The sequence below is a fragment of the Scyliorhinus torazame genome, chromosome 9 (genome assembly GCF_047496885.1).
Source record: "Scyliorhinus torazame isolate Kashiwa2021f chromosome 9, sScyTor2.1, whole genome shotgun sequence".
In the NCBI taxonomy this organism is placed as follows: domain Eukaryota; kingdom Metazoa; phylum Chordata; class Chondrichthyes; order Carcharhiniformes; family Scyliorhinidae; genus Scyliorhinus; species Scyliorhinus torazame.
In genome coordinates, this window is record NC_092715.1 from 233,979,861 (window position 1) to 234,004,624 (window position 24,764).

General features: G+C 43.6%; 1 protein-coding gene across 18 annotated transcripts in view; it reads left to right on the forward strand.

Annotated features, from left to right (window-relative positions):
- The window catches only part of LOC140429761 (multiple PDZ domain protein), a 488,055-nt gene that overhangs the window by 385,821 nt on the left and 77,470 nt on the right, over positions 1-24,764 (forward strand). For all 18 annotated transcript variants that reach the window (XM_072517160.1, XM_072517164.1, XM_072517169.1 and 15 more), the window contains 6 exons: positions 1,333-1,529; positions 3,106-3,197; positions 7,182-7,266; positions 9,602-9,682; positions 18,980-19,072; positions 23,620-23,694. In XM_072517160.1, the coding sequence (XP_072373261.1) occupies positions 1,333-1,529; positions 3,106-3,197; positions 7,182-7,266; positions 9,602-9,682; positions 18,980-19,072; positions 23,620-23,694 (623 nt within the window). The remainder of the gene's footprint in view (positions 1-1,332; positions 1,530-3,105; positions 3,198-7,181; positions 7,267-9,601; positions 9,683-18,979; positions 19,073-23,619; positions 23,695-24,764) is intronic.

Genomic DNA, 24,764 nt, shown 5'->3' on the forward strand with positions numbered 1-24,764 from the left:
AGGTGGAGTACTGTGACCATTTCTTGGCACCACATTTTGCTAAGAAATCAAAGCCCTAGAAGGTACAGATTAGTTAAAATGGGATAAGGGATGCAAAACTCAGTTTAAAATCATGAAGGATTTTGATAGAGTAAGCAGAAACAGCTTCCAATGGTCAGTAACCAAAGGGCACAGGAAAAAGGCCAAGAGATGCCAGGAAGGAAAAGAATTACTAGACAGCAAGTTACAATCATCTGGATGCACAACCTGAAATGGTGGTGGCAAGGTATTCAATCGTAATTTTCAAAAGGGAAATGGATAAATACTTGAAGAAAAGGCATTTGCAAGACTATGGGAAAAGAGTGAAAACAATGACAAAGATATTTCAAAGAACTGGCGTAAGTGCTGTGGTTTCATGGCCTGCTTCTGAACCCCACTGTTCCACGATTCTATGATAGTTATTTTAGAGGAAGTAATTTTGAGTTGGATAAAAGTAATTAATGTCAAATCTAGCTTTAGAAATTGGGCTGAAAATTGTTCTCGGGTGGTGACACATTATTCTGTCACCACTCATTCTGCGCAGTGCCGGGTTTTTAATTGCATTTTCATTGCAGTTGCAATGCAGTCAGTCAGTCTGGGACAAGTTTCTTTCCTTCAATGTTTTCAGGAGGAAGTGCAGTTTTATGCATCCATGTTGTTATACTTGCAGAGATGAGTCTCAGGCAAAAAAAGGGAAGTATTATTGACTGAAACCTTTATTTAAGTTTGCATTCAAGACTGGTAGCTGCAATCGAAATGCATCATCAAAGCACCAGTCATTGCATTTAATATGAACCTTCTTGTATCTTTTTATTTGGGAAGGCTTGGAATTTTTTTCACTGTAACCAGAAATATTAGTTAATTATTTTGAATTTCAAGGCTATTTCATACAATCAAAATTCCTTGTTAAAGTAAAATAATGTGGCATTTAACTTACTTTTCAAGAGAGTAACTATATTTGTTATGGTAAGGAATTCTGAAGCAAATAAAATGATTCACATGTTTCTGATTAAATATTGATAGATATGTATGTTTATGGCAATTTTATAGTTTTATTAAATATATAGAACAAAGAACAAAGAAATGTACAGCACAGGAACAGGCCCTTCGGCCCTCCAAGCCCGTGCCGACCATGCTATAGTTTCTACATACTCAAAATACAAAATTAATTTTCTAAATAAATGAACGGTTATATTTATAAAACATTAATACCTGTTCTGTTGTTGAAAAGCTGGGAGTGGTATAAAGAATCATCTGAAGTGATTCTTGGTAAATATTTTACTCAATCGTTTATGTTCTGTATAATTCTTGAAGAAAAGATCAAACAACGGTATGGAAGCTTGATGGGGGAACTGCATATGATTGAGCTGGAGAAGGGGAAGAGTGGACTGGGCCTCAGCCTTGCTGGCAACAAGGATCGATCCAGAATGAGTGTTTTTGTGGTTGGCATTGATGCAAATGGAGCAGCTGGCAAAGATGGCAGGATACAGATTGCAGATGAGTTACTAGAGGCAAGTATCTCTCACGGTGAATGCTGTACACGACACTGGTGTTACAAATGAAGTGCACCAGCTATCGATAAAAGCAAATTACTGGAATCTGGGAAAAAAAACAGGAAGTGCTGGAAAATCTCAGCACGTGTGGCAGCATCTGTGGAGAGGGAACAGAGCTAACTTTTCGAGTCTGGATTACTCTTTGTCAAAGCTTTGACGTAGAGTCATTCACACTCAAAATGGTATGTCTGTTCTCTCTTCACAGATGCTGCCAGACCTGGATTTTCCAGCATTTTCTGTTTTTGCACCAGCTATTGATTGATTAATTGTGTTCGAATATCTGATCACCCCAAGTCCAAGGAAACATGACTCAGTATTTGTTTTTATTTTACTATTTTGTGTTGAATTTTATCTTCCTTTTATTAACGGGTAAAGAAATTCATCAATTTTATCATCCGTAACCAAATGCCATCCTACAGTAAAGGGTACTGAAACATTAAAAGGTTCTCTACTAGAAATGTTTGTGTGTTGTCCTCATCAATGTAGTTGCCAAGCTATTCTTTCCCAAATATTATTCTTACAAAAGTTTTGATTTATTCTCCCATTTGAAATTTACTCTTCATTCACAAAATATTATTATTTCACTGACCTGAAGTTCACGATTAGGAGCTAAGGGAGTCAACAAATCAATACTGGTGTGTTTCTTCCTTTGTCTGTGATGCAAACTCTAGTTCTCAGTGAAGTTTGTTCTTCTCTGCTATGATTGAGAAGCAAAGCAAGCATTATGTTCCCTGCCCGCTGCTGCTTTATTTGCAATATAACGCTTTACTTTCAACATAATGTACTATTTATCTCTTGTTGGCAGCCTCCCTTGTAAGCTGAGTTGTGATTATGGAAGCACTATGTTTAGGGAATGTGAGTGCACAGCCACATCCTGCCACTTTATCACTAAGTTCAGTTGTATATCAACCGAATGAGATGTCCCCTGCTATTAAAATCAAATTATCAAAAATATTTTTCTCTAAACCTCCTCATACACGATTATTATTTTTGCACCAAAGAACAGCACTTTAAAAAACTGACATTTTGTCCAACATAGAACATACAGTGCAGAAGGAGGCCCACTTAAGCCCTTATTTCCACCCTATCCCTGTAACCCAATAACCCCTCCTAAGCTTTTTGGTCACTAAGAGCAATTTATCATGGCCAATCCAGCTAACCTGCACGTACGTCTTTGGACTGTGGGAGGAAACCGGAGCACCTGGTGGAAACCCACGCAGACACGGGGAGAACGTGCAGACTCCACACAGACAGTGACCGGGAATCGAACCTGGGACCCTGGCGCTGTGAAACCACAGTGCTATCCACTTGTGCTACCATGCTGCCCAAAATATTTAATTTTGAAAAACTCTTCCAGATAAAACAGACTGATTTAAAAATCTTAATAGAAATGAACTCTAGCATCGTGGCATAATGGATTTTTGGTACTTTAACAATTTCTGCACAATGTGTGCATCTTTAAGCAGTTTTCAACGTAATCCCTTGTCAAGATTGGATATTTTGAATCCTAAAGTTCCGTATTTTTAATTTGCAGATAAATGGGCAGTTGCTGTATGGACGTAGTCATCAGAATGCTTCATCAATAATCAAAAGTGCACCATCAAAAGTCAAAATTATCTTCATCAGGTGCGTTTAGTTTTTGCTCAATAAACGTCAACTAGATAAGGGAATTGGATGCATTCTGAAACTAGTCAAAACGTAGGCCGAAAATTAATTGACAGAAAATTGTATGGAGGAATCTTGCACCAACTTAGCAGAGGTCTTTTGTGCAGAGCTTGGAGTCATCTTTTCCAACTCCAATAACACATTTGATGGCTGATGTCTTAGCTTTCATTGCAACAGAAACAACTGCAACTAGACATCGGAGTTGTGCAGTTTAAGCTCAGATTGAATTCATGCAAGCTCAAAGTGCTGCCTTCATGATTATGAATTCCAGTGTTCAGCAGTCCAACCAATTCTTTCTCCAACAGATTGCTGAGGTACCACACTGGAGGTATGGCACTGGCTTTGTAAAGTTTGAATCTGCTGTCCATCTCAGATTGCCAGCATTTGTGTTCCAATGCTCTGGTAGTGCTCTTGCTGTTGCCCATCAGTCTGCCTGCCCAGGCTGCCATCACCCAAATAGTTCAATTTGAAGCCAGGTTTTCTTGGGCCAGAACTGTTTGACGTCCTTATTTATGGTTATCTGCTTGCAATGCTCTCCATTGGAAGTTAGCATCCTTCAACCACACATGGATAGAACTGAGTAGATGCGCTAGGACAGATAAAGGTAAATGGAAGAGGGGCAACAATGGAATGTAAAATGGTGGTTATTTTATGGTTGTGTGCATTACGCCATGATCACTATCACAGCATCATCCCGGAATGCAAGTAACCCCTGACTTCTTTTCATTACTGCAAGCCATCTGATTAAAATCCTCTTCTTGTATCCTCCAACAAGTGGAGGAGCTCATAGATTTTCTGCCACTAGAATTGAGACCATCTGATCTGCTTCCTCGACTTTTCTCATCTCCTCTCCTTGTCCATCAGGTCAAAATTTCTCCAAGGCTCCAACCTACCCTAACCCTGAACTTGACATCTCTAGTTTGTCTTCTATCTTCCCTCATGCCCTCTCTGAACTCAACTTGACCATGGAACCAACCTATTCCAACCAAACCACCGAGCACTCAATTTTCTTCCTTGGTTCCAATATTAAGCTGAGATTGTTAACTGATGTATCTCTCCTCAAGTACTGTTTACCTATTCTTCAAATCTGCCCTTATTTCCTCCTTCTGCAAAAACCAACCTTTGACCCCTTCTTCATTACAAGCTCTGCCTCGTGTCCAACATCCCGTTCCTCTCCAGGTTCAAGAACTCTTTCAGTAGAACTGGATGGCCTCTAGGATTGTTTTTTAAGCAGAGTTTCTGATTTGAATGTTGAAACTATTGACTTTGCTTGATAGACATCATTAAATAATGAAAAATTGTTCTGCGATCTCTTTTGTCAATGTCTCGATGTTTATTTGCAAAAGATTAAGAGGTGCGAAGTTTCTGAAGCCTCTGTTATTGATACTTTGATGATATGTTTGATTGACACTTTTATCGGTTGTAGGAACAACCATTCTTTTTCAAAGAAATTGTAAATTAGCATTTTCACGGATGCCATTTTTACTATATAGTACATTGGTTCTATGCATAGTATATACTATGAGTGGCATGGTGGGAATGAGATGGTGTGAAGGTGGGAGAAACAGTGGTTGGGGGGTAGTGAGGGCTAGAAGGCCTAAAATCCTTTAATATATCTGGGGCCAACTCCCAGAGAACGGAGTGAGCCTTCTAACTATCCTGCCTTGGCACTCAGCTGTCCCTTGGCTGCTTACGCTCTGATTTCAAGGTCGGCGGAACCAACTTCATCCTGCAGTTTACCCCCAACCCCGAATGAAGATTGTGGCACCCAGGGGCCTTTCTAATGAGGTAGCCCAGAGAGTCAGGTAATTTCTTGACTTGAGCTACCAGTTTAAGTAGTGAAAATTTAGCCCCCAGTGTCCATAGTTCATCTATGTTGGTTGGTGGCTAGATTCCAAACAAAATACATATTGATTGCTGACTTTCTGGCAGACTTCTCAGGCATTTTATCGTGTATACCCATCAATCTTCTCCTGTATCCTGCCTAATGGAGTCTCCCATCTGAGTCCTCTAAAGTAAAACACAACATCAACTTCACCTTCAGTGAACTGGCACCTTTACTTTCCCTTTCCCTGCCCTGTGTGTAGCCCATTATCATACCTCATGCAGGTCCCACCTTTAAAGTATGCAGCATGTCAGTATCTGAGCTACTGGCTGCTAATGCGAAATGAAGTGTGAACTGAAGTGATGGTTTGACATTGTCCTCATTCTACTTGATGTTCCTCCACTGCCGAGCCAGGTTGCAGTTTTTGGATACCTGAAATAAGACGCAAGGGTAGAGGTTGTGGTTAGGGGAATGTAGGCATGATTACTTGTACCATCTGCAGCTCAGAAGTCAGAAAATATCGTGGAATGAGGAGTAAGTGGGATGTGAGACAGAGAATTGCTTATGAGGAAACCTTGATGTTCAGTTGATTCAGTCGAACCAGTGACCAAGCCATCAGCAATAGTTGTTCCCATATTACCAGTGCCACCTCCTGCACAAAGTTCAGAACTTACAGTCTCAGCTGTCTCTTTCTGATTACTCCCATCACCCTCATTTATGCATGAGAGGGAAGATGTGTAATGTATGTCATGCAATCTATTTGGGTGCTGTGGCTGTCATGGTTGAATTGCTGGTATTGTGTGCAAGCTGTGAGATGTAGATGTGAGACTTGCAGTAGTGCTAAATATGTGAGGGTGAAGTCAAGCTTATGAATGTTAGGTATGGGTCTGATTGACAGAAGTAATTGAATGATCAAGTTGTGATGAATTGTGCATTGTCTGAAGCTAATGGTGCAGTTGGCAGGTTATGTAATTGAAGATGCATTCATTGACCTTGACCACTTGTGTGAGGTCGTTGAAGTTCTTGTGGACACTGCATCCATATCCTAGGGGGCTTGTCTCCTGGCATTGAACTCCACAGCATTCTGCTCCCACTACCTTCTGAGGGTAAGCCTGGAAGATCTCCTGGCCCCTGCATATCATGCTTCCCAGATCAGATTTACTTCCCGGTTCCCTACAACATCAACATCTAGTCACAACGCCCCCCCTCCCACCCAAGCTGTGAAGACTGGCTTTAAATGGTGCTCGGAAGTTACAATTTTGGGCCTGGTGTTGATTCATTGAGCCAATGAACAGTGTGGTCAGGGGTGGCTACATGCAACTATTATGCTAATTAGCAGCCAGCTTGAAGATAGCATTTCATCAACTGGTGCAGATTAATTGCATACTGTGATCCATTCCTATATCTGTTTTTTGGGCTTTTGGGATACCAAGTTTAGCCTTATTGTCTCCTAACCCGAATAATACGTAATTTTATCATTAAACATATGTAATGCAATCTGTTTGGGTGCTGTGGCTGTTATTCTGGGCCACAAGATCACAGCGATAGTAAATTGTGCAGATCATTTGTTTCCCTCCTTTCTGTCCATGGTGTAGTGAGTACTATGTTATACTTTTTCTGCACATGCTGAAAGATCTTTGGCTTTAACTTTCCCTAAATCCATCTTTACTTTAATTATAAAAATTACATGAAGTAAGGAACTCTAATGAGCTTTAGTAAATATGTGCATTCCAAGCAATGGCTTCGGTGTTTCCTTTGATCCTCAATCATCAATGTCTCCATCTCTATAAATATATATATCTATCTTTGTTTTTGTCTCTCGGGTTTACACATTTGTAAAATATTTTTCTAAAACATGCACACAGTACATATACTTGTTCCTGCTTTCTTGCTCCTTCCTGGCTCTTTCACTGTCTCGCTCACTGTCTCGCTCTGCTAAAGACAGTGAAACTATTCTTCAAATCCTTACAACAAACACTTTCCCTGAATAAATTTCACACAGTCTACAATTTCACAACAGTAAAAGCTTGCACAATACATCATGTAATGTACTTTGGTGGTTGAGGGCAAAAATAAATGTAATTTCTCTTTTTCACCACATGTTTGCTTTTCTTTTCCAGAAGCACGGATGCAGTCAGTCAAATGGCAGTCAGTCCTGTAAAATCAGCTGACATAATCACAACCACATCAGGAGACCAGCAGGAGGTATAAATTATTAAGTTCATTGCAATAATCTTTCTCTTTGTCTTTTGATAAATACTTACCCATTTCCATATTTTTGAAGATGTGTGCTTTTATAACCATCAAAAAGATGCAGCCCAGTTATCTGATGATTCAGAATTTGTCGATTGATATAAAAACCATAGTTTATAGGCAATTAAAGTAGTTACGATGTCGATACCTATGGCTCAAAATGTTACTGGAAAAGTCTTGTCTTTACTTTGGGTGCCAGATTAAGAGAATGCTTATGCTGAACATAAGCATTTTTCAGTCAACTCTCTTTTCTTGCATTCCTTTTAAAGGTTTGAAATTTGATTTTGGCTAAAAGCAAGTCATTGAAATGAAAGTCGCCATAGTCCCAGAGGACCATAGGTGCTCTCCCCTTGAGAGAGAGCTGACTAGTGGTGATTTAACCGGAGGGTAACCATACCTCAGGCGAGGGGCAAGGCTGAGAAGGCAGTTGATGTTGTGTTTTACTTTAGAGGACTCAGATGGGAGACTCCATTAGGCAGGATACAGGAGAAGATTGATGGGTATACACGATAAAATGCCTGAGAAGTCTGCCAGAAAGTCAGCAATCATAGATAATAGTCATTAGTCCATGAATGAAATATGATTAACATTCCAAATGTTATAATTATTCAAAATTAAATTATTTATTACTGTTTTTTCACTTTGAAACTGATACCACAATTTTATAACTATATTTTCTTCACTCCTTCTTTTACATTTCCCTGCAGCACATATCATCCCCATAAAACAAGACCACAGGATCACAGATTTACATGGCAGAAGGTGGCCTTTTCTTCACATCACTTTTATTCCTTTTGCTAAATAAATTTGTGCCCTCTAGTTCTTGATGCTCTCTTAAGTGGGAACAGTTTCTCACTATTTACCCTGTCCCCTCAGGATCTTGAATACGTCTATCAAATCTTCTCTCAGCTGCCTTTTCTCCAATACTCTCTCCGATACCTTCATGTCCTTCCTCAAGTAACTGGACGCGTGCTCCTGGTGAGGCCTCTCTTGTGTCTAATGCAAGTTCAACATAATCTCCTCACTCTTTTACTCAATGCACTTATGAATAAAGCCTAAGATACTATATGCTTTATTTATTGCTCGGGCAGCACGATAGCACAGTGGTTAGTACAGTTGCTTCACATCTCCAGGGTCCCAAGTTCGATTTCCGGCTTGGGTCACTGTCTGTGCGGAGTCTGCACGTTCTCCCTGTGCCTGCGTGGGTTTCCTCCGGGTGCTCCGGTTTCCTCCCAAAGGCCAAAGGTGTGCAGGTTAGGTGGATTGGCCATGTTAAATTGACCTTGGTGTCCAAAATAGGGTTAGGTACCTAGGTTTCACGGATAGGGTTGAGGCATGGGAGTCGGGAGCTCTTTCCAAGAGCTAGTGTAGACTCGATGGGCCGAATGGCCTCCTTCTGCACTGTAAATTCTATGATAAATGTCATGTCATCTCAATGACCTATGTACATATAAACCTAGGTCGCTTAGTTCCTGCACATTCTTTAGAGTTTCTCCATACTGCCTCTCTATGTCCTTCCTGCCAAAACGAATCACCTCACACGTCTCTGCACTGAGCTTCATCTGCCACTTGTCTACCCAATCCAGCAAATGCCTATGTCCTTATGAAGTTCAGGCTATCTTCATCACAATTGACAACGCTTCCAATCTTCATATCATCTGCAATTTTTTAAATCTTACCCTGAACACCACAATCCATAAGTAATTTATGTATATATATATTATGTATATTTATAAATAAATATAATATATCAGGATCCCATCACTGACCCGGGGAACTGCACCTCAAAGCTCCATTCTGAAAAACAACCATTTATCACTGCTCTATTTCCTGTTAGTATTTCTTATCCAAGTTCCTGCTTTCCATTTGGATGGTTGCATACCACCTTCCAGTTGGCTGACAGGATCAACCTAGCAGAGACTTTGACTTATGTGAATTTTTATAATCACCTATTAGAAGATTTAAAGTCAGGATATTATAATAATAACATAAACATTTATTTTGCGAATTTCTCATGATTGAAGAAAAGTTGGCTTAAATAATGTTGCTAATGTCACTGGCAGAATAGGTCTGGAGTTATTGAGGCTGAAGGAGCCAAACCAGCAGAATTGAAATGATTTAATCCTGAGGGCAGCTAAAACAAAATACTTTTTGTCCATTCAAAGCAGCAAGTACCGCTTTGAGAAGTGTGGTTTGGTAGAATATTAAAGGTGCTGTTACTAGCTTTTATTCTTATTAATGGCAATCGTTACTGGCTAAAAGTATGCTTTGTAATTTTATTTTTAAGAAAGAGACAGGTACGTCATTATTCCAAAGTGGAAAGGATCTGACTTCATTTAAAAATATTCAGCATGTGCTACTTACGAAGGTAAGTTTATTGAGAAACATTTATTTTGTCTTTGGAACTGATCATTTATCAGAAAAATATTGTAGAGCCACATTATTGGATATACAGGAAATATATGGACAGGTTTAATCCAAGAGTTTTTTATTTATATAAAGGGCCATTTGAAACTTGCTGTTTACTTCTGTCCATTTTACTTCTGTCCATTTTCAAGTGAAACTGCAGCCCAGCAGACCTATGCAGCAATGAATAAACATTTATATTTTAGCTGTTATTGTAAGGCACATTGTAATGTTTCCAGCTAATTGGTACAAAGCATTGCTTTGAAATGTACAACTGGCTCACCGCAATCTGGGCTGGGGCTGATTGTGAGTAGTGTGGCGATTGTCCAGAAAACACAGGAGGATGGGTTGCTGTGAATGTTTACAAAGAACAAAGAACAAAGAAATGTACAGCACAGGAACAGGCCCTTCGGCCCTCCAAGCCCGTGCCGACCATACTGCCCGACTAAACTACAATCTTCTACACTTCCTGGGTCCGTATCCTTCTATTCCCATCCTATTCATATATTTGTCAAGATGCCCCTTAAATGTCCCTATCGTCCCTGCTTCCACTACCTCCTCCGGTAGTGAGTTCCAGGCACCCACTACCCTCTGCGTAAAAAACTTGCCTCGTACATCTACTCTAAACTTTGCCCCTCTCACCTTAAACCTATGCCCCCTAGTAATTGACCCCTCTACCCTGGGGAAAAGCCTCTGACTATCCACTCTGTCTATGCCCCTCATAATTTTGTATACCTCTTATCAGGTCGCCCCTCAACCTCCTTCGTTCCAGTGAGAACAAACCGAGTTTATTCAATCGCTCCTCATAGCTTATGCCCTCCATACCAGGCAACATTCTGGTAAATCTCTTCTGCACCCTCTCTAAAGCCTCCACATCCTTCTGGTAGTGTGGCGACCAGAATTGAACACTATACTCCAAGTGTGGCCTAACTAAGGTTCTATACAGCTGCAACATGACTTGCCAATTCTTATACTCAATGCCCCGGCCAATGAAGGCAAGCATGCCGTATGCCTTCTTGACTACCTTCTCCACCTGTGTTGCCCCTTTCAATGACCTGTGGACCTGTACTCCTAGATCTCTTTGACTTTCAATACTCTTGAGGGTTCTACCATTCACTGTATATTCCCTACCTGCATTAGCCCTTCCAAAATGCATTACCTCACATTTGTCCGGATTAAACTCCATCTGCCATCTCTCCGCCCAAGTCTCCAGACAATCTAAATCCTGCTGTATCCTCAGACAGTCCTCATCGCTATCCGCAATTCCACGAACCTTTGTGTCGTCTGCAAACTTACTAATCAGACCAGTTACATTTTCCTCCAAATCATTTATATATACTACAAAGAGCAAAGGTCCCAGCACTGATCCCTGTGGAACACCACTGGTCACAGCCCTCCAATGAGAAAAGCATCCCTCCATTGCTACCCTCTGCCTTCTATGGCCTAGCCAGTTCTGTATCCACCTTGCCAGTTCACCCCTGATCCCGTGTGACTTCATCTTTTGTACTAGTCTACCATGAGGGACCTTGTCAAAGGCCTTACTGAAGTCCATATAGACAACATCTACTGCCCTACCTGCATCAATCATCTTAGTGACCTCCTCGAAAAACTCTATCAAGTTAGTGAGACACGACCTTCCCTTCACAAAACTGTGCTGCCTCTCACTAATACGTCCATTTGCTTCCAAATGGGAGTAGATCCTGTCTCGAAGAATTCTCTCCAGTAATTTCCCTACCACTGAAGTAAGGCTCACCGGCCTGTAGTTCCCGGGATTATCCTTGCTACCCTTCTTAAACAGAGGAACAACATTGGCTATTCTCCAGTCCTCCGGGACATCCCCTGAAGACAGCGAGGATCCAAAGATTTCTGTCAAGGCCTCAGCAATTTCCTCTCCAGCCTCCTTCAGTATTCTGGGGTAGATCCCATCCGGCCCTGGGGACTTATCTACCTTAATATTTTTTAAGACACCCAACACCTCGTCTTTTTGGATCACAATGTGACCCAGGCTATCTACACCCCCTTCTCCAGACTCAACAACTACCAATTCCTTCTCTTTGGTGAATACTGATGCAAAGTATTCATTTAGTACCTCGCCCATTTCCTCTGGCTCCACACATAGATTCCCTTGCCTATCCTTCAGTGGGCCAACCCTTTCCCTGGCTACCCTCTTGCTTTTTATGTACGTGTAAAAAGCCTTGGGATTTTCCTTAACCCTATTTGCCAATGACTTTTCATGACCCCTTCTAGCCCTCCTGACTCCTTGCTTAAGTTCCTTCCTACTTTCCTTATATGCCACACAGGCTTTGTCTGTTCCCAGCCTTTTAGCCCTGACAAATGCCTCCTTTTTCTTTTTGACGAGGCCTACAATATCACTCGTCATCCAAGATTCCCGAAAATTGCCGTATTTATCTTTCTTCCTCACAGGAACATGCCTGTCCTGTATTCCTTTCAACTGACACTTGAAAGCCTCCCACATGTCAGATGTTGATTTGCCCTCAAACATCCGCCCCCAATCTATGTTCTTCAGTTCCCGCCTAATATTGTTATAATTAGCCTTCCCCCAATTTAGCACATTCATCCTCGGACCACTCTTATCCTTGTCCACCAGTACTTTAAAACTTACTGAATTGTGGTCACTGTTACCGAAATGCTCCCCTACTGAAACATCTACCACCTGGCCGGGCTCATTCCCCAATACCAGGTCCAGTACCGCCCCTTCCCTAGTTGGACTGTTTACATATTGTTTTAAGAAGCCCTCCTGGATGCTCCTTACAAACTCCGCCCCGTCTAAGCCCCTGGCACTAAGTGAGTTCCAGTCAATATTGGGGAAGTTGAAGTCTCCCATCACCACAACCCTGTTGTTTTTACTCTTTTCCAAAATCTGTCTACCTATCTGCTCCTCCATCTCCCGCTGGCTGTTGGGAGGCCTGTAGTATACCCCCAACATTGTGACTGCACCCTTCTTATTCCTGATTTCTACCCATATAGCCTCACTGCCCTCGGAGGTGTCCTCTCGCAGTATAGCTGTGATATTCTCCCGAACAAGTAGCGCAACTCCGCCTCCCCTTTTACATCCCCCTCTATCCCGCCTGAAACATCTAAATCCTGGAACGTTTAGCTGCCAATCCTGCCCTTCCCTCAACCAGGTCTCTGTAATGGCAACAACATCATAGTTCCAAGTAGTAATCCAAGCTCTAAGTTCATCTGCCTTACCCGTAATGCTCCTTGCATTAAAACATATGCACTTCAGGCCACCAGACCCGCTGTGTTCAGCAACTTCTCCCCGTCTGCTCTGCCTCAGAGCCACACTGTCCCTATTCCCTAGTTCTCCCTCAATGCTCTCACCTTCTGACCTATTGCTCCCGTGCCCACCCCCCTGCCATACTAGTTTAAACCCTCCCGTGTGACACTAGCAAACCTCGCGGCCAGGATATTTATGCCTCTCCGGTTTAGATGCAACCCGTCCATCTTATACAGGTCACACCTGCCCCGGAAGAGCTCCCAGTGGTCCAGATAACGGAAACCCTCCCTCCTACACCAGCTGTTTAGCCACGTGTTTGTCTGCTCAATCTTCCTATTTCTAGCCTCACTGGCACGTGGCACAGGGAGTAATCCCGAGATTACAACCCTCGAGGTCCTGTCTTTTAACTTTCTGCCTAGCTCCCTGAACTCCTGCTGCAGGACCTCATGCCCCTTCCTGCCTATGTCGTTAGTACCAATATGTACAACGACCTCTGCCTGTTTGCCCTCCCCCTTCAGGATTCCCTCTACCCGTTCGGAGACATCCTGGACCCTGGCACCAGGGAGGCAACATACCATCCTGGAGTCTCTTTCTCCATATCCCTTGTTTTGCAAGCATGTTGCTGTCCTGAAGGCAGTCTGATGATTAGTTTAGATCCTATCAAGCAGGAAATGTTCCAGATGAGGCCTACAGAATGGGGAACAGTTGAGTTTGTGGGAACGTGTTCGGGGTAGGTCCAGATTTTTGAGAGGGATGGTCGCTGATAACTTCCTGGTCCCATGTTGGTGGGAGGGATCCAATGTTGGGCAGGGAAGGAGGTAAGCCAGGTGAGCACATCTGTCCTGGCCCACAAGCCACTTAGTGGAAAGTCATCACTGCCTTTATCTACCGGGCTTCCCAAGGTCTGGGAAATCTCATGTGGGCTGGTTGGGATCTGGTTTGAGAATCTTAATAATTTAACATCCCACCAAAATCCAACCTACGTTTTGTTTTGTCATTGAAAGTACTTCTTTTATGGGTGGCACAATGGTTAGCACTGCTGCCTCACAGCACCAGGGCCCTAGGTTCAATTCCGGCCTTGGCTGACTGTGTGGAGTTTGCACGTTAGAACATACAGTGCAGAAGGAGGCCATTCAGCCGATCGAGTGTGCACCGACCCACTTAAGCCCTCACTTCCACCCTATCCCCGCAACCCAATGACCCCTCCTAACCTTTTAGGTCACTAAGGGCAATATATCATGGCCAATCCACCTAACCTGCATATCTTTGGACTGTGGTAGGAAACCGGAGCATCCGGAGGAAACCCACGCAGACACAAGGAGAACGTGCAGACTCCGCACAGAAAGTGACCCAGCGGGGCATTGAACCTGCGACCCTGGTGCTGTGAAGCCACAGTACTATCCATTTGTGCTGCCCGTGTACCGTTCTCCTCGTGTCTGCATGGGTTTCCTCCAGGAGCTCCAGTTTCCTCCCACAATCCAAAGATGTGCAGGTTAAGTGGATTGGCCATGTTCAATTGTCCCTCAATATCCAAAGGTTAGGTGGGGCTACTGGGATACCATTATAGGGTGGGGGATTGGGTCCAAGTAGGGTGCCCTTTCCAAGGCTCGGTGCAGACTCGATAGGCCAAATGTCCTCCTTCTGCACTATAAGGATTCTATGATCTTTGGGCAGTACGGTAGCATTGTGGATAGCACAATTGCTTCACAGCTCCAGGGTCCCAGGTTCGATTCCGGCTTGGGTCACTGTCTGTGTGGAGTCTGCACGTTCTCCCCGTGTGTGCGTGGGTTTCCTCCGGGTGCTCTGCTTTCCTCCCACAGTCCAAAGATGTGCAGGTTAGGTGGATTGGCCATGACAAATTGCTCTTAGTGTCCAAAATTGCCCTTAGTGTTGGGTGGGGTTACTGGGCTACGGGGATAGGGTGGAGGTGTTGACCTTGGGTAGGGTGCTCTTTCCAAGAGCCGGTGCAGACTCGATGGGCAGAATGGCTTCCTTCTGCACTGTAAATTCTATGATTCTATGATGAGCAGAACTGATCTTGGGTCCCAAGATGTGACATGTTGGTCTTGTAACATCTGCATCTGCCACACAGTTTTCTTCTTCTGGTAATTATTTTGCCAGTTGGCTATTTGAGTCTTGCTGTCAAATCCGTTTATGCTGAACATCCTTTTAAATGCAAGGTCACGTTGAAAAAACTTATACTTGTTGCTCTGAGAAATATGCAAGATGTATTGAATTTCCAATTTGTATCTATTGTTGCGAACAGATGAGAATTTTTCCGGGATGTTTTGCTTCATTTCAGGAGGGCTTCTTAAAACAATATGTAGATAGTCCAACTAGGGAAGGGGACCTGGTATTGGGGAATGAGCCCAGCCAGGTGGGAGAAGTTTCAGTAGGGGAGCATTTCGGGAACAGTGACCACAATTCAGTCAGTTTTAAAGTGTTGGTGGACAAGGATAAGAGTGGTCATTGGATGAATGTGCTCAATTGGGGGAAGGCTAATTATAACAATATTAGGCAAGAACTGAAGAACCTAGATTGGGGTGGATGTTTATGGGTAAATCAACATCTGACATGTGGGAGACTTTCAAATGTCAGTTGGAAGGAATTCAAGATCGGCATGTTCCTGTGCGGAAAAAGGATAAATATGGCAAATTTCGGGAACCTTGGATAACGAGAGATTAGGGGCACGATTCTCCGATGGTGAGACAGAGTGTCTGCGCCGTCGTGAATGCCGTCACGTTTCACGACGGCGCGAAATGGGCACGGGCACTAGCGATTCTGGCCCCGTAGGGGGCCAGCATGGCACTGGAGCGGTTCATGCCGCTCCTGCCTCACTTCCTGGCACGCACTGGGGGCGGCGCCAACCTGCGCATGCGCAGTTACGACACGCCAACCCGCGCATGTGCTGTAGCTTTACGGAACACGCCGGCCCCGACGCAACATAGCGCGGGGGTTCTGGGGCCGAATGCGCAAAAAAGTAGGCCCGGGGGGGAGAGGCTGGATTGCCGATCAGTCGGCCCCGATTGCGGGCCAGATCCCATCCGAGGGGCCCCCCGGGGACGGAGGCCCCCCCCCCCCCTCCCACAGGCTGCCCCCAACCCTTCGCGCAGAGTTCCCGCCGGCAGCAACCAGGAGTGTACGGCGCCGGCGGGACACTGCTTTTCCGCTCGGCCCACCCGGGCTGAAGAATCGGCGGCCCGGCCTTGTACAGGAGGCGCGCCAAACGAGCCGGCGCAAATGGCGCCGATTCTCCGCATCTCGGAGAATCGTGCGCCGGCGTTGGCGTGTCGTGATTGCGGCGATTCTCCGGCCCGGCGCGGGGCTGGGAGAATCGCACCCATTGTAGGCCTCGTCAAAAAGAAAAAGGAGGCATTTGTCAGGGCGAGAAGGCTGGGAACAGACGATGCCTGTGTGGAATATAAGGAAAGTAGGAAGGAACTTAAGCAAGGAATCAGGAGGGCTAAAAGGGGTCACAAAACGTAATTGGCAAATTAGGGTTAAGGAAAATCCCAAGGCTTTTTACACATACATAAAAAGCAAGAGGGTAGCCAGCGAAAGGGTTGGCCCACTGAAGGACAGGCGAGGGAATCTATGTGTGGAGCCAGAGGAAATGGGCAAGGTACTAAATGAATACTTTGCATCAGTATTCACCAAAGAGAAGGAATTGATGGATGTTGAGTCTGGCGAAGTGTGTGTACATAACCTGGGTCACATTGAGATCCAAAAAGACGAGGTGTTGGGCGTCTTGAAAAATATTAAGGTGGATAAGTCCCCAGGGCGTGATGGGATCTACCCCAGAATACTGAAGGAGGCTAGAGAGGAAATTGCTGAGGCCTTGACAAAAATCTTTGGATCCTCACTGTCTTCAGGTGATGTCCCAGGGGACTGGAGAATAGCCAATGTTGTTCCTTTGTTTAAGAAGGGTAGCAAGGATAATCCAGGGAACTACAGGCCGGTGAGCCTTACGTCAGTGGTAGGGAAATTACTGGAGAGAATTCTTCGAGACAGGATCTACTCAAATTTGGAAGCAAATGAACGTATTAGCGAGAGGCAGCACGGTTTTGTGAAGGGGAGGTCGTGTCTCACTAACTTGATAGAGTTTTTCGAGGTCACAAAGATGATTGATGCGGGTAGGGCAGTGGATGTTGTCGATACGGACTTCAGTAAAGCCTTTGACAAGGTCCTTCATGGCAGACTGGTACAAAAGATGAAATCACACGGGATCAGGGGTGAGCTGGCAAGATGGATACAGACCTGGCTAGGTCAGAGAAGGCAGAGAGTAGCAATGAAAGGGTGCTTTTCTGATTGGAGGGCTGTGACTAGTGGTGTTCCGCAGGGATCAGTGCTGGGACCTTTGCTGTTCGTAGTATGTATAAATGATTTGGAGGAAAATGTAACTGGTCTTATTAGTAAGTTTGCAGACGACACATAGGTTTGTGGAATTGCGGATAGCGATGAGGACTGTCCGAGGATACAGCAGGATTTAGATTGTTTGGAGACTTGGGCGGAGAGATGGCAGATGGAGTTTAATCCTGACAAATGTGAGGTAATGCATTTTGGAAGGTCTAATGCAGGTAGGGAATATACAGTGTATAGTAGAACCCTCAGAGTATTGACAGTCAGAGAGACCTAGGTGTACAGGTCCACAGGTCACTGAAAGGGACAACACAGGTGGAGAAGGTAGTCAAGAAGGCATACGGCTTGCCTTCATTGGCCAGGGCATTGAGTATAAAAATTGGCAAGTCATGTTGCAGCTGTCTAGAAACTTAGTTCGGCCACACTTGGAGTATTGTGTTCAATTCTGGTAGCAGAAGGATGTGGAGGCTTTAGAGAGGGTGCAGAAGAGATTTACCAGCATGTTGCCTGGTATGCAGGGCATTCGCTATGAGAATAGATTGAATAAACTCAGTTTGTTCTCACTGGAATGACGGAGGTTGAGGGGCGACCTGATAGAGGTCTACAAAATTATGAGGGGCATAGACAGAGTTGATAGTCACAGGCTTTTTCCCAGGATAGAGGGGGCAATTACTAGGGGGCATAGGTTTAAGGTGAGAGGGGCAAAGTTTAGAGTAGATGTACGAGGCAAGTTTTTTACGCAGATTGTAGTGGGTGCCTGGAACTCACTACCGGAGGAGGTAGTGGAAGCAGGGACGATAATGACATTTAAGGGGCATCTTGACAAATACATGGGGCGAAATTCTCCGGAAACAGCGCGATGTCCGCCGACTGATGCCCAAAACGGCGCAAATCAGACGGGCGTCGCGCCGTCCCAAAGGTGCGGAATGCTCCGCATCTTTGGGGGCCGAGCCCCAACCTTGAGGGGCTAGGTCGGCGCCGGACGAATTTCCGCCCCGCCGGCTGGTGGAAAAGGCCTTTGGTGCCCCGCCAGCTGGCGCGGAAATGACATCTCCGGGCGGCGCATGCGCGGGAGCGTCAGCGGCCGCTGACGGCATTCCCGCGCATGCGCAGTGGAGGGAGTCTCTTCCGCCTCCGCCATGGTGGAGACCGTGGCGGAGGCGGAAGGGAAAGAGTGCCCCCACGGCACAGGCCCACCCGCGGATCGGTGGGCCCCGATCGCAGGCCAGGCCACCGTGGGGGCACCCCCCCGGGGCCAGATCGCCGCGCGACCCGGCGGGGGGTCGGAGAATCCCGCCCATGAATAGGATGGGAATAGAGGGATACGGACCCTGGAAGTGTAGAAGGTTTTAGTTTAGACGGGCAGCATGGTCGGCGCAGGCTTGAAGGGCCTATTCCTGTGCTGTACATTTCTTTGTTCTTTGTTTGTCCTTTTGAGCTGGTTAATGAATTGTCTGCCCCGTATTACTCTTCAAAATATTTCCTACTGAGCATTACCATTCCTTTGCGGTGTCATTCCTGGATTAGGTAATGTCAGTCCTTTTGTACCGATTTATCATGAAATTAATAGCTGTCTTTAATAGTACTACTAATGTGTGTGTACATTTGTCTAGATATATAAATATGAAAACAAAGCAAGGTTGCTCTTTATTTGTTTAGGATCAAGGTGGACTTGGAATTGCAATTAGTGAAGAGAGTACACATGATGGTGTGGTTATTAAGAGTCTAACAGAAAATGGCACAGCATCAAAGGTAAGTTGGAAGAAGATGGGACTTAACATTTGTATAGCGCCCTTCATGATTTCAGGAGGACCCAAAGCACTTTGCAGATAATTAAGCACTTTTGAAATGTACCCAGTTTTGACTTATGAAATGGTATAACCAAGTTCAGAATAGCAAGATCCCAACTTAGGTGATGCTGATTGAGGGAGAAACATTGGCAAGCTCCCCTGGCCTCGTTCAAAATATTGCCATGGAACCTTTTATATACTCCAACAGCACTTTCTGTGTAGGACACATCGATGTCAGCTCAGGTTTTGTGCTCAAAGTCTCTGGATTGGATATTGAACCCACAACTTCCTAACTCAGTTGAAAATACATTTTGTTTGTCTTTATAAAAATATATAACTACTGACTTACTGATGGATGTATTAATGTATATTGCAATACTGCAATACGACAAACTTCTCAGGTAGTTGTGACTGAAAGACGACTTATAAACAAGCATTCTGTACACGCAGCTTCATCAGTGTGGGCTATTTGTTTTGAAATATTGGCTGCTTGCAGTATTCTGTAACAATATACATGTGCATATTTATGTATACGATATATCTATATGTAGTTGTGAACTAATTTGAATTTTAAATCAAGGATATATGATTTTTTTGTAAACACCAATGAGACTCCATGGTTATATAAAGGCATAAAGGAACAATGGAGGGTATATGTGACCCATCGATCCCTCGAGCCTGCTCCGCCATTCAATAAGATCGTGGCTGATCTTTTTGTGAACTTAGTCTCTCCTCATAAGCTAATCCCCTCAACTCTGGAATCAATCTAGTGAATCTCCTCTGCACACCCTCTAGTGGCAGTACTTCCTTTCTCAAATAAGGAGACCAAAACTGTACACAGTACAAAGAAAAAAGAAAAGTACAGCACAGGAACCTCCACTTCGGCCCTTCAAGCCCGTGCCGACCATACTGCCCAACTAAACTACAATCTTCTACACTTCCTGGGTCCGTATCCCTCTATTCCCATCATATTCATGTATTTGTCAAGATGCCCCTTAAATGCCACTATCGTCCCTGCTTCCACCACATCCTCCGGCAGCGAGTTCCAGGCACCCACTACCCTCTGTGTAAAAAAACGTGCCTCGTACGTCTACTCTAAACCTTGCCCCTCGCACCTTAAACCTATACCCCCTAGTAATTGACCCCTCTACCCTGGGGAAAAGCCTCTGACTATCCACTCTGTCTATGACCCTCATAATGTTGTAGACCTCTATCAGGTCGCCCCTCAACCTCCGTCGTTCCAGTGAGAACAAACCGAGTTTATTCAACCGTTCCTCATAGCTAATGCCTTCCATACCAGGCAACATCCTGGTAAAACAGGGTACTCCAGGTGTGGCCTCACCAGCACCCTATACAGCTGCAACATAACCTCCCTGCCTTTAAACTCCATCCCTCTAGCAATGAAGGACAAAATTCCATTTGCCGCCTTAACTACTTGCTGCATCTGCAATTCATGCACAAGAACACCTAGGTCCCTCTGCACAGCATCATGCTGCAATTTTTTACCATTTACATAATAGTCCATTTTGCTGTTATTCCTACCAAAATGGATGACCTCTCATTTATCAACATTGAACTCATCTGCCAGACCCGTGCCCACTCACTTAAACTGTCCATAATCCCTTTGCAGACGTTCAGTGTCATCTGCAAACTTTGACACATTACACTTGGTCCCCAACTCCAGATAATCTATGTAAATTGTGAACACTTGCGGACCCAACATTGATCCCTGAGGCACACCTCTAGCCACTGACCGCCAACCAGAAAAACAGCCATTTATCCCCACTCTTTGCTTTCTGTCAGTTAACCAATCCTCTATCCATGCTAATGCATTACCTGTAAAGCCATTCACATTTATGTTATACAGCAGCCTATTGTGCGGCACCTTGTCGAACGCCTTCTGGAAATCCAGATGCCCCACATCCACAGGTTCTCCGTTGTCCACAACGTTCGTAATATCCTTAAAGAATTCCACTAAATTAGTCAAACGTGACCTGCCTTTCATGAACCCATGCTGTGTTTGCCCGATAGGATAATTTCTATCCAGATGTCTCACTATTTCTTCCTTAACAACAGATTCAACCATTTTCTCCACTACTGAAGTTAAGCTAACTGGCCTATAGTTACAACCTTTTGTCTGCCTCCTTTCTTAAATAGTGGCGTCACATTTGCTATTTTCCAATCGTCCGAAACAGCCCTAGAGACCAGCGAGTTTTGGTAAATTACCACAAGTGCATTTGCTATTTCCCCCACCACCTCTTTTAGTACCCTGGGGTACATTCCATCAGGGCCAAGAGACTTGTCGACCTTTAGCCCCATTAACTTGCCCAACACTACTCCTTAGTGATAATGATCGTTTCTAGGTCCTCACCTGTCATAGCCTCTTTGCCAACAATTATTGGCATGTTATTTGTGTCTTCCACTGTGAAGACTGACACAAAATGCCTGTTCAGTGCCTCAGCCATTTCCTAATTTTCCATTATTAAATTTCCCTTCTCATCGTCTAAAGGACCAATGTTTAACTTAGCTACTCGTTTTCGTTTTATATATTTGTAGATACCTTTTGCTATCTTTTTATATACTGAGGTAGTTTAGTCTCATAATCTATCTTACTTTTCTTTATAGCTTTGTTCATGGCTTTCGGTTGACCTTTAAAGATTTCCCAATATCTAGTTTTCCACTAATCTTTGCCACTTTGTTTGCCTTTTCAACTTGATACCTCTTTTATTTCCTGAGATATCTATGGCTGATTATCCTTTTTCCTACAGTCCTTTTCACTGGTTTATACTTTTTCTGAGCACTATGAAAAATCTCTTTGAAAGTCCTCCACTGTTCCTCAATTGTCCCATCATAAAGTCTTTGCTCCCAATCTAGCATAGCCAATTTCTCCCTCATCCCATTGTAGTCTCCTTTGTTTAAGCACAAGTCACTGGTATTGGATTTTACCTTCTCACACTCCATCTGTATTTTAAATTCAACCATACTCTGATCACTCCTTCCGAGAGAATCCCTAACTATGAGATCATTAATTATTCCTGTCTCATTACAGAGGACCAGATATAGGACCGCTTGTTCCCTCGTAGGTTCCATTACATACTGTTCGAGAAAACTGTCGTGGATACATGCTATGAACTCCCCCTCAAGGCTGCCCTGACTGACCTGGTTTGACCAATACTATTACCAATTCATGCAGAGGAATGCATGATAAGAGAGAATATGAAGGGATTATGAGAGAAGAAAAAAAAACTAGTAAGGCAAAGAGGAACTACAAAATTAACTTGTCAAGGAACGTGAAAGGAAACAGAAAAATATTTTGCAGGCACATTCATTAAAAAACAGAAGGTTAAGATGGAAATAGGGCCATTTAGGGATAAGCATAATAGAGAGAAGGCAGAAATATTAAATATTTACTTTGCTTTAATATTTAACAAGGAAACCTAAATATCAATTAGGTCACCTGTTGTAGCATCTCTTTAAGTGGCTAGGTGTCTTACTTTGTTTTACATAATTCCTGTGAAGCACCTTTGGATGTTTCATTATGCTAAAGGAACAATAGAAATATAAGTTTGTTAGGGCAGCACAGTGACGCAGTGGTTAGCACTATCGCCCTACGCTGCCCAGGTCCCAGGTTCGATCCTGGCTCTGGGTCACAGTCAGTGTGGAGATTGCACATTCTCCCTGTGTTTGCGTGGGTTTGCCCCCACAACCCAAAGATGTGAAGGGTAGGTGGATTGTCCACACTAAATTGCCCCGTAATTAGAAAAAAATGAATTGGGTACTCTAAATCGCCGCTCGCCGATTCTCCGAGCGGCCCGGTACGAATCGCGCGCCGCTGGTTTCCGGGGCGGGTGGGAGAATCCCGTGCGGGGGTCGGGGCGGCGTGGCGTGATTCACACGGTGCCCCGGCAATTCTCCCACCCAGCGTGGGGGGGGGGGGGGGGGGGGGGAGAGAATAGCGCCTTAAGTGCTTTTTTAAAAAGGGATCCATTAAATAACTAGTCATATTCAAAGAGGTTAAAACCCCTGAACAAGATGGATTTTATCCACAAATTTTAAATAAATCTAGATAAGAGGTAGCAGATAAATTATGACACATATTTAATAATTTGTTAGAAACATGTATTGCCAGAGGACTGGTGAATAGCTAACATAATATTGACCTTCAAGGGAGAATAGAACCTATCCAGGGTATTATAGACTAGTCATCATTGGTGATGGGAAGAATAATGGAATCCCTACTGCAGGTGAGAATGGAAGAATATCTAGAAATTAAAAATATAATAACGAATGATGTACTTTAGGAAACAGTAGGCAAGCAGATGAAAAAGAAGGGAAATAGAGGATTATATCGATGGATTGATATACAGATAGATGGTGGAGGGTTGAACAGAATATAAACAGTGGCTTGGAATGGTTGGGCCAGTTTCTGTGTCATTTCCTATGCAATCCTATTTTTAAGACACAGCATTTGTTCTGTAGTCAGTGTCTAATAGATCTTTGTTTACACAGGATGGAAAGGTTAAGGTTGGAGATCGTATCTTGGCAGTGGATGATGAACCTGTTGTGGGTCATCCTGTTGAAAAGGTTTAGTATCTGTTTAATATTGCACTTTATCTGTTATTTAATGTAGTTGTTTCTATACATCACATTAATAGGCCACCTCCTAATATAAATATTTGTTGAAAGAAGGCCTTGCTTGGGTACCAATTAATCTTGTATCTATGTTACAATTCTTGATGAATTGTTGGTAAAAATAAATTTCTGTCGCATGAGGGGCGAAAATGAGGGTTGGAAAAATTACTTCCATGGGCAAAGGTTTTTCCTCAAGATTTCCCCCAGTGTTAAATCATTTCAGCTCATCTCTTGAATTGGGTTCTTTTCAGATAGTGCATCTCAGTGTTAGTTTGCAGAATTGATGTACGTATGGTCACATTGAATATAGTTGTGGTCATTGTTACCCAAGGGAGCTACTAATTCCATATTCATGTGCTGCCTGGATATTTACTGTTTGCAAGTTGAATTGCGAGCTCCCTGTCATGTACATTCACAGCTTATAGCCAATTGTACATTCACAGCTTATATCCAATTGTACATTCACAACTTATAGCCAATTGTATATTCACAGCTTATAGCTAATTGTACATTCACAGCTGATATTCAATTGTACATTCACATCTTATAGCCAATTGTACATTCACAGCTTATATCCAATTGTACATTCACAGCTTATATCCAATTGTACATTCACAGCTTATAGCCAATTGTACATTGACAACTTATAGCCAATTGTACATTCACAGCTTATATCCAATTGTACATTCACAGCTTATAGCCAATTGTACATTCACAGCTTATAGCCAATTGTACATTCACAGCTTATATCCAATTGTACATTCACAGCTTATAGCCAATTGTACATTCACAACTTATAGCCAATTGTACATTCACAGCTTATAGCCAATTGTACATTCACAGCTTATAGCCAATTGTACATTCACAGTTTAAATCCAATTGTACATTCACAGCTTATATCCAATTGTACATTCACAACTTGTAGCCAATTGTACATTCACAGCTTATAGCCAATTGTACATTCACAGCTTATATCCAATTGTACATTCACAGCTTATAGCCAATTGTACATTCACAGCTTA